The sequence below is a fragment of the Telmatherina bonti genome (genome assembly GCF_933228915.1).
Source record: "Telmatherina bonti genome assembly, chromosome: 6".
Classification (NCBI taxonomy): Eukaryota; Metazoa; Chordata; class Actinopteri; order Atheriniformes; family Telmatherinidae; genus Telmatherina; species Telmatherina bonti.
Window position 1 is genome coordinate 24,352,732 of NC_136624.1, and position 10,969 is coordinate 24,363,700.

Sequence of the window (10,969 nt, forward strand, 5' to 3'; positions counted from 1 at the left end):
ATTTCAATAGGTGGCCTGTAAATGTTTCAGTAGCATCAGTATACATCATATCTTTGTGTTATACATTACGTTATGCAGAAAATAAATGTAGTAAGATAAACACTTACTGAAGTGCAGTTCCACATGCCAAACTATGATGGAAAGAATGAGGCCACAATACACAGGTCCAACAACTGCTTCAAGGAAGCTCATCAGAGAGAAAAATGAAAAGCATATCAAGTGCAAACACGGCAGCAAATGGCAGATGATGTATACTAAACACACATATAATTCCTGGTCTGCAGAGACATATAGCATAACTGCAATACACACATTAACATTTACACACGCAGTACAAAGAATTGTTATAATAAATCTTGACTTTTTTACATAGTTTGAGGGTGCATCTTATTACATACATAAACAACAAAAAGATATTTCTCTGTTGGGGAAGAGCTGGATGGATTTATGTTTTTTTTTTCTCACACAAATAAAGAGATGGTTAAAAATAACTTATTTATAACCAATGAAAAATATATTTTATTGAACTAAGTCAACATTTTGTATCTGGACACAGATCTGACAAAACAGAGAAAAAAGTCGGTTATGCTGCAGTAGGAATGCTTGTTGCAGAAAGAGTCATTTTTGGTCAAGTTTGAAGATGATTATTGTTCTTTGTCCATTATCTAAACTGTCTCTGCAAATACAATTTTCCAGCAGTTGGTGCTTGTCTGTCCTCTCACTTGTGCACGAATAAATACTTGTTATGAAAAGCATTAGACAACAAATATTACTTTCGTTTCTGAGTTCATGACACACAAGTTTTGGTCATCATCCATGGATAAAATGAATTCATAGCTGCTTTATGAATACAGAAATATGAATCCATTAACTCATGAGAAGGCAGTGAAAATCATCTAAAACTATAAAGGTGGAAAATCTGAAAGATTTCTCTGATGAACATGAAGATTATTGAATTTATTCTACATTATGCAGAGAATATGCAAAACAGAAACACCTCATGCATTCATTTTCAAAATATAAGTTTCCTTTGGAGCAGGTTGAATTAAAGTGTTAAAAAAAATGATAAGAGTAACAAGCTCAAACAGCACTGCAGAGACTGTACACAACTATAGCATCAACATTAAATCCATGCATACTTGCAAAGATTACGTGCCTACATACATTCGGTGTTTTTGTTTTTTTTTCATTATGTAGCGTGTATATTAGTGTTGTGTATTCTCCATCAGTTAAGCCTAATTAATTGTGATTCATTCTACTTATTTTGATAGATTTTGCTGCTTTTTTTTTTTTAAAAAAAAAAAGGGAACCCAGCACTGTGTTTCTGTCAGACTCAATGTGTGGTCACCTCTCTAGTGCTCATCTTGTGACCTATTCTCACCACACATCCAGAAGCCTCTTTCACGCTCTCCTGCTTCTTCCTTCTGTGTGCTCTTTCCTTTATTAACTCCTGCTACTCCCACCTTTTGATGCCTATTCTTCCCCTGCTTTCAGTCCCACTCAAAGCATTATTTTCTCTCTTTCTCTCCACTCCTCTGTTTGGTCAACCCAGAGGGACTCAGAGTGCAATATCAAAGCAATTCATAACCTGCAGGATGTTCTGAGTGCAATATCCATTCCTGCACCTTAGTGCTGACACCATCACACACACCTTCTGCCTGTCTCAGTCTTGTTTACTGCTCACACAATGAGTTTAAAGCCTTGAAGGTTAAATTTCTAACATGAAAGAAAAGAAAATTAACCATTGCCTTTTGTTGCATTTATTGCATTTGATCATACATAAAATTACACTTTTGCAGATTAAACTATTCATGAGAACATGAAATATGTCTAAAGTGGATGATTTCACCTTATTTTCATAATAAAAACATCTGTGACTGCTTTGATTTGCTATTACCTTTTCATCACATATCCAGTATGAGAAACTGGTCTCTTTGGATGAATGGATGTAACCTTTATTTTTTCTTTTGAGAAACAGCCTTGAAATATTAAGTTAAAAGAAACCACTCATGCAAAACATCAGGTCACAAACAACAAAACAAAGAGAGAAAAGGTAATGTTGCCATGACATCCAAGACAATATAATTTAGTCTGAACTTTTTTATTTGTTGTTGGATTCTGATTAAATGAATTAATAGAAGCTCTTTAGCATCAATGTTCATCGATGGCTTAAGAGATTTTTAGCATATTTACTCATTTTCTCATTTCAGGGTCCCAAGTTGGAGCCACTCAAGGAGGACACACTGGCCAGCACGTACAAGTCTGTAAGTCAGCACTGATTTTACTTGGTCTTTGACTTTCTTGAACTTAAAACAAAACATAAACATATAAACCAACAGAAAAGCAAAGATTAAATAAATGTCTATAGTACCAATTTATTTTGAGTCGGAAATTAGTTGTGGAGCCTTGAAGGTTTTAAATGCACAATAAGGTAACAAACAGCGACTGAAGGGGTTAAATCATAAAATGAGCACATTTTAAGAAAAAAACTTTAGTAAATAAATATAACTTTTTTTATTGTGACCTTTAATTGTGACTTTTCTAAAGTTTTACAGCATCATTAGAAAATTACAAACCTACAAGAGTAAAATAAATTAATTGATATTGCATGAGTGTATGCTATGTAAATGTAATTTGAATGTGAATTTTAATTAAATGGTAAATCTAACCTAATGTAAATATCTTAAATTTGTAGAATATAATAAGGGTCTGAGGAATAGAAAACAATATTTTTGTGCACTTACAAAAGAGCGACAATTAAGTGGTCAATAGCTTAAGCTGTGAATGTTACTGGTGTGGCAATCCATGTATTTACTCTAATGTTCAACACTTTGTTTACTGGTTGCTGTCATAAACTGCTTCCATACTTGGCTTACTTTATATGCTCCATGAGCCAATAGCATTGAGCCAAATGCAAACATCTTTCAAAAATAAATACAAGTCAAGAGAAATTTGTCTAATACACATTTATGTTGCAAAAGACTGTATTTTGAGTTCCCATGCCACGTTGTTTTCCATTTATTGCTGTCATTCTTTTTATAAGAACATATTCTTTCCATTTTAAAATCAAACATAGAAATGTTAAATAACAATAATATTCTAGCTGCTCTTTGTGATTTTGATATGAAATGGAATTACCGTGTTTAATCACCTGTGATATCGTCTTAAATCAGTCTGTGTGGATTCTATATGATCAACAGTGAATATCAAATTACCATTCGTTAAGTCGATATAATATTGTATTATGATCAAACTGGCAATTTATACCGCTAATAAATACATTATAGCATCAGCTGTATTGATCTTATCAGATTATAATTGATGATTTCTCCTGATCAATCTGAACTCAGTTAAACAGTTAAAAAATGATATTTTCAACATTTTCTCATTATTTTTAGAACTACTCCTCATCCTGTCTAAACCTGATTCCACTTTGAGATGTTCAAATCCTCTTTTCATTTCCCTGGCTGTGCTCACCTTTATCTGAGCACATGAGATGACAGTAGGATCCAAAAGCAAACTTGACTAGCTTATAAATGAGCCAGCGTGACATCAGAAATTTGTCTCCATGATCAAAGTCATGTCTCAACTCTGTCTTTTATCTATTCCTGGAGTTGTCCCACTTCTAAGTGCAACATATAAATTTGGAATTATGATTGATTTGTCACAAATGCATACCAGAAGCCTTTTAAGGGCAGCTGCATTCTCCAACCTTTTGTGACTTTAATACGAGCCATATTGCATGTTGCTGATCAAATACAGTCGAGTCCAACCTGACTGACGTGTGTAGACTGTATAATGAGAATACCTCTTTAATCAGAAGCTATAATACACAGGTCCCATTTTATCTGCTTTTACCTTCTTTCCTGTCGCCTCCTTGGAGAAATCATCATCGCTGAAAGACAGTGAAGACCAGAATGTTTTCTTCCTCTGTGCTTTTTCTGTAATTCTCAGACTGGATCACATGCATCGAGCTGATTTTTTCTTTTTTTTCCCCCTTTTTGTTTCAGTCTTTAATCATTAAAAAAAAAAAAAAGTTATAGACATCAAACCCTCAAGGTTGAACAATATGCTGAAACCTTCTAGCTGTAGTACTGAAATCTAAATCTTCTCTGCCTGAGGGTCAAAACAGCTGAATTATTTCAAAGAGTAACACTGCCTTTGAAAAAGTATAAAGCATCTTGATTGCAGACTGAAGTGCAAAATGAAGAAATGAAGAGATGCACTGGCTGTTGAACAGAAGTTTTAAATGGACCTTTTTGAGTCCAAACTTTAGGAAAACAAACTTTAGATTTCAACAATGTTTTTTTTTTTTTTTAAGTCTTAGCATATATTTTTCTTTTCAAGTGTTTCACGGTACAGTTAATGGGGTTGGGACAGCGCCATGTGAGCCATGATTTTACCTCTTTGCTGCGGTGTATATATGTGGGTTTCATGGGTTCTTCATTTACAAGGATTTGATGGGTAATATTGTTTTTCCTCTTTCTTTTGCTTTTACTGCAAGCACTTTGCACTGCATTTTATTGTATGAAAAGTGCTTTATAAATGAAAATGAATTGATTCATCGAATGCACAGGAAAGCCATGTCAGTGATAGCAAAGCTCTGGTTTTACATACAACTTTAGATTTTACTCCATCTTCACCATTTTGCTCCTTCTGATGCTCCACTGACTACAATATCTTCCACAAAGTAGATATGATATCATTCATAGTGGATTTTTTTCCCAGTCTGTACTCTGTAAGCTTTCATTCTCATAGATGTATTTTATTACTGAGCTCATTTCCAGAATGACTGCCACTATGTCTACGACTTAAAGATTTCACAGGCGATCAATGTCAAGCTTCATTTGTTAAGAGTGATGTGAAAGCTGATCGGTTATGTTCAAGAGACAAGGCTGAGTCCATTTTGGTTGTGTGTTCTTATTATTGGTGTGTATGTGGATTTGGTAGATTTGTGTTGTGACGATGACAGTAGGATGTGAAGAAATGCAAAAACGGTTCTGGATAAATAGTGGCTTTTCACACCAGGTTCCTTTGATGGATCATAGGAACTGAACTGACGGGGTTTGTCATAGATTTTCTTTCAGTCAAAGTTTGGAGAGAGAAAGTACCATCGGAGATGGTTTATACTTGAGAACCTGCACATGAGAGATTGTTGGGTGGGTGTATACCCTGAAACAAATGATAAACTCCTCTGTTGAAATTAAACAAAAAAAAAAACAGATCACCTCTGTGGCAACATTTTTCAAAGTACAAGTATATAGTATAGTGTAAGAATCTGAATATATCCATGGGATGCTGATCATTAGTTAAGTTTCTAAATCTTCATTGTTCCTCCGATACTTTCACTCATGCTTTGTCTTTTACAAACAAACCGAAAGTGATAAGATAAAAGCAATATTAAGAGACATATTTATTTGGCAACAAATCCCATGTAAATGAATAATAATTTGTGTAGACATTTGATGCACAATAAAACATAGAAAACATCAAACAAAGGATGAAAGGGGAGCATTTCACCTTTTCATTAAAAGCAGCAGCTCATTATTGGCATTAAGACGTCTGATTTTACACATTTTCTTTAAAGGTTTAACTGCAGCAGGTTTTGCTTTCATCTGGATTCTACATGAAGCCATGTTGTTGTTTTAGGTGACACGTGGGATTTTATTTAGTATTATCTTTCATAAATATGTGAGGGCTTCTCCAACAACATGTGTTGTTCTAAAACCTGTATTTAACTTTTTGGACCTTTCCAGCAGTGCAAGATGCTAATGAAACAGTTTACCATCAGAGAAGCTGGATGCATTGATGTGCTGGGTTGTCTCTCAGCCATTTAGTATAGAGGATGAAGCATCCATCATTTCTAAACAGAATTTCAAATCTTGATTTGTTTTACCACTGAAGAGTTTGTAGTTTTCATTTGTGTATGTTACTTGTTATTGATAATAGTCACATTCACGTATCAGTTTACTAAAGTTAACAACATCTGTCTACACGTCAGGGTTTCTGGGGGATATTATAATAGTGCTGTGGTTGCACACAAACAGGCTTTTACTTTGAGCTTCATAAAGGCACTTATAAAAGCACTTATGCCTTTGCCCCTTATCTCTATCATCATCATCATCATCATCAAATATCGAACTTAAATTGTTATCCTTGACTTCAACTTCATTGTAAGTCAAACCCTTGAAAGTCATTAGATGCATTTGAGAAAATGAGGAACCACAAAAATAGCCTCACTTTCCACAAAGGTGTTAAATTTTTGGCCTAAACCTCAAATCCTTCCTCACAAATCTTGACTCAGAAGCGCATGTGCACTTCAAACTCTGTTTTAATCTCACCTCCTTCTGTCTGTTGTCTTGCTGCCAACAGAACATCCTGCTGGTCCAGAGACAGATGTCGGTGATTGATGACGATCTGGACAATTTCCGCAAAGTTCTGAAGAGCTACATCGATGCCACCTCAGCCCACTCTGACAACCTGCAGTGAGTGTCTTGCTTGTTTCTAGAAAAAGCTATACATCTCATGAGCTTTGTCAGGTTCTGCTGCAATGGCAGATTTATAGTCTGAAGCAATGCTGAGTCAGGAGTTACACTGTCAGCTGTGCCAAAACTGGCATAAAGAGTGGAAAAATACCTGATTTTTAGTCTTGTCCCATTAAGTATGCAGGGATGTTGCATCAGTTCTTATTTTGAGTTTTAGTTATAACTATAATTCACTACTTTAAAAAAGTGACCCTAACTTTCTGAAAACCAGTTAGTTTCTCTTTCAATTCTCAGCTGCAGTCTAATACTTCTCCACACCTAGCCCTACCTGATATCTCTATGAAGACTCAAACATTTTTATATGTAACTCACTTCCATTCTTGTCGTTTTTCTCTTCTCCTTTCCCCACTCTACTTCTCTTCTTGGTCTCGCTGTCAAGTGTGTCTGTTCAGAAGCTCCCGGGAAAGTCGTGTTACATAATGTATGAGTTTTGGCAAGACCGCATCTCCTGGATGAGGTCAGTACTCTGTGCATGCGTATGTGTGTGTGTGTGTGTGTGTGTGTGTGTGTGTGTGTGTGTGTGTGTCTGAATGCATTAGATATTGGCAGACTGTTTGGGACTCTTAACTCGTTGATGGAACTGTTCCCCACCAGTGAAGATGAGCAGATGGCGAGACTCTCTGTTCATACACACAAATGCAAGTTCAAACACACATACTGAGTGTCACACATACAAACACTGACACACACACACACATATACACATAAAAGTGCATCAGCAGGGTCACTATACTGATATTTATTGCACTGATCAAATTTGATGAAAGTTTTGTTTTTTAGTTTAAGAAATCTTGAAGTTTCAGAAGACATACTTTGTGAAATGAATATATTTGGATCTTTACACATTTAATAACTTGATATGCACAATACATTTGATTTTTCATATGGTATATTTACTAAATCATATCAGCTTGTACATAGAATAATAGTAAATGCAGTTTTTACTGACCTCACTGTTCATACAGCAGGAAGCAATGAGGAAATCTTGTTCCAACATAAATCCAGCAATATTCTGATAAGCCACGCTAATTCTCATCAGTTCTCTTGTTATTGCTTGACTCTACAGCTATCTTCAGACCAACAGCAGCAAAGATTTCCAGCGCTGCATCATTGACATGTTAGAGGATGCAGAAATAGTTTCTACTATGTTGCTCCCAGGTTTGTATCTTTGTGTCGAGAAGTGTATTAACACACATATTAAATATCTAAAATGACAACCTCCCACAGAACCCTCAAACTTTGCTTATTTTAAGGTCAACACATATAACATAAGGCCAAACCCTTAGATCAGAATATTCCAGTACCACAGACATCCTTTTCATGTTTTCTTCTCATTATCAGTGACCATTTCTGACTCATAAGTCTAAATTTGGCACGTAAGTTTTCCCAGAGGGGTTTCATATTAGACCCCAACCCCAGCATGCTGAGTGGCAGCTAGCAGCTCCTGCTTCGTTATCTGCTAAATTGCTTTTTGGCTTCAAAGATCAGTCAGTTTTCTGATGCTTGCAGAGAAGTTTGCCACTGTGCTTTCTTTTTTTTTTTTTTCTTTTTTACAGGCATGAAATTCTTGTATAGAAATTAGCAGTGGAAACTGCCCTTGCAACAAGTATCTGTAGCACACTGCTTGTTAATCAGCTCATTACTGGTCATCTTGTCAAAAATAATGGCACCATTTATTCATATATTTGTGTATTTCGATGTATTTTGAGTGGAAGATCAATGTCAAAGACCAAAAACTGTAGTCACATGCAGAAATGAAGTAATTAGTTGAATTAAATTCTTGGTTTGTTTGTCTATTCATTGTCATAAATAATAACAAATCACACCATGACTATATAACAAAAATGATGAATAAAAAGATCCTAACTATGACACGGTAACATTTTGGTAATATTTTGGATTGACTTGATCGGTCCTTAAAGGCAATTTCTGTTATTTCATTGTGTATATGCACATGTGGTGCTGTAGTTGGGAGAACTCGCTGGTCTATTGGTAGATGTTGCAGAACACTGACGGAAAGCATTTTTCTATCTGCTCTGAAACAGCTGTAGAACAACAGGACAGTGCAAAGGGCTTGTATTTGCAAACATACATGGACATTGTTTCTAAGCAAACAGAATTAAAACTTCTCTGCATTTGATGCTTTTTTGTATTTAGATTTTACCTGAATTGCTACATTAGATTTTTTTCTCATCAAGATGCACTTAAATTACAAAGTGTTCCCGACCCGACCGGTTGTTCCTGGTAATAATTGTACTAATGGAGCTTAAGAGAGACAATGTTTTTTATTTTGTTTGTTTTCTTTTGTTTTGTTCTTTTAATTACTGTTATTATTTTTCAAAAGCATCACTGTATGTAATCCATGAATATTATTGCAGAAATATTAGACTTTTAAACAACTAAATAGCCAGATCCAGAATGTCTCTACACATACAGCTGTTTGTATACAGAGCTGAATAACATATAGCCTGTAAACATCATAAAAGAGTAAAGACAAACACAAAACAGACATATTCATAAGTGTGGATAAAAGTGAGAGTGAGCTATTATATTTGACAAAATGACCCACACTCAACCTGCACTCTGCTCATTATCACGTCACTGGCTCCTCAGCACATGTCAGAGTGGCATGATTCACTGCCACTTGAGCCCAGACCACTATCATGACTCTCTCATCTCGACATTTGATTAATTTGTTGCAGGCAACACTGTTCGACATGTTCATCAGAATTCAAAGCGTTAATTATCATTTCTACCTCTTTGCGTTTGTGTGCAGATGGTAAAATAGCTGTGTGGGCTGTATAGGTTGTGCTCGTTGCTAGGCTACAGTACTTGGTTTACTTCCACATCTGTGCCTCAAATGTATGTATGCTTACTGTTTTAGACGTAAACTAAACAGCTCTGGTGTTAATAATGAAATCTGGTGTCCCTTCTGGTGCTTTGGAAGACTCAAATATGGCTGATTAAAGAAAATAGTGCAGAAAAATAGCAGTTCTGAATATTTCAAAGTAGAAAAAAATTAAATTAAAAAAAAAAAAAAAAAAAAAAAAGATCAAATAAAATCTAAAATAAAACTACAAAAGATTTTTTCATAGAAGTTTTTTTTTTTTTTTAACTAGCTGTTGAAAGTGTTTGGGCGTGGATAATAATTGATACATTAAACATAACTTGACTTTAAAGTTAAAAAAAAGGCTTATTTTCAGTCAGCATAATGAAATTCTTTCCATTTAGGATGCTTTACATTTTACACTGTGCTGTCTTAATTTCTTATCATTTGTTATTGCAGTATTTTTGGTAAGTTAGTTGAGAATGAGTTGCTTCAGCACTCTATGGTTGCCAGGGAATAGTGTGCAGCCACAATGCACTGATTAGGAGAAAAAGGTGGCTTATGAGATCCACATCAGAGTAGCAGGACAGGGTAGACTCTGGAGACAGGAACAGAAGAATAAATAAAATGGCACACTGCTGCTCCTGGAAGCTGCTTTGAGATAGTCTCTTTTCTGCTAAAAGTCACCAGATTCTGCCTTTATAGTTCTTTTTTCTGAAGTAGTTTTGCTTGAAAAATATAGCTATTCTGTTCAGCTCTGTCTGCCTGGCACTACAAATTAACCACAAACTGTGTTTGAGTTGACTAAAATCAAACTTATACCTGATCTTCTGCATGTGTTTGTTGCACTTAATGCATGTAGTTTAAAACAGAAGTTTGCACGTGTCATTTTGATCCCACATCCTGTATTTTAATACATTCCCTCTCTACCTAAGAGTGCTAGAACATTTATATTTACCTGATGAAAAGACAAATTACATAAATTATTTGAAAAAATACAAAATTGTGTACATATTTGCCCTGGGGGGATATGACCTAACTTCTTTTTTTTTCTTTCTCTCTCTTTCCTCAGCTTCCTGGTGGATTATGACTAATAACTGAATCCAGAATGTCACATCCACTGCCTACACTGTCACATGGACAAAGACACAGTGGAGCATCAACCCACCTACCTACACGCACTCAAACAGACACATGCACACACATGCACGGAAGAATTCAAGAGGTATCCATGTGTTTAAAATCAACAGGGGACAATGGTTCATCCGGCTTTCTCCAGCTGCATCTTCAGATGTTCCAGTCTTCAACTGCTCATTATTGTGCTGCTTATATAAAAAAAAGACATAGTTGCATCCTATCTGTAGACTTGAAAATAAATGATTCTCTGCAGTGAAAAAGCAGTTTTATTAATATTCTAAACCTTGTCTTTGACTTGCGTCATGGCTGCTTTTCTCTTGCAGTGTTTGTCTGACATTAAGCCAAATGAGAGCAACCAAAAACACACTAGTGTAGACTGTAAGAGAAAACCTGTTTGGAACGAAAACTATCATGCTGGTAGTCTTTTGTTTATGATGAAATGTTTAACGTTGAATACAAT

General features: G+C 35.3%; 1 protein-coding gene across 1 annotated transcript in view; it reads left to right on the forward strand.

The window, feature by feature from the left end:
- necab3 (N-terminal EF-hand calcium binding protein 3) overlaps window positions 1-10,473 on the forward strand; it is a gene marked incomplete at both ends in the record, with an annotated part of 37,299 nt that extends 26,826 nt beyond the window's left edge. Inside the window, 5 exons of the mRNA XM_079242270.1 lie at window positions 2,211-2,264; window positions 6,373-6,485; window positions 6,925-7,002; window positions 7,612-7,703; window positions 10,445-10,473. Of these exons, the coding sequence (XP_079098396.1) occupies window positions 2,211-2,264; window positions 6,373-6,485; window positions 6,925-7,002; window positions 7,612-7,703; window positions 10,445-10,473 (366 nt within the window). The remainder of the gene's footprint in view (window positions 1-2,210; window positions 2,265-6,372; window positions 6,486-6,924; window positions 7,003-7,611; window positions 7,704-10,444) is intronic.
- Between the last annotated feature and the right edge of the window lie 496 nt (window positions 10,474-10,969).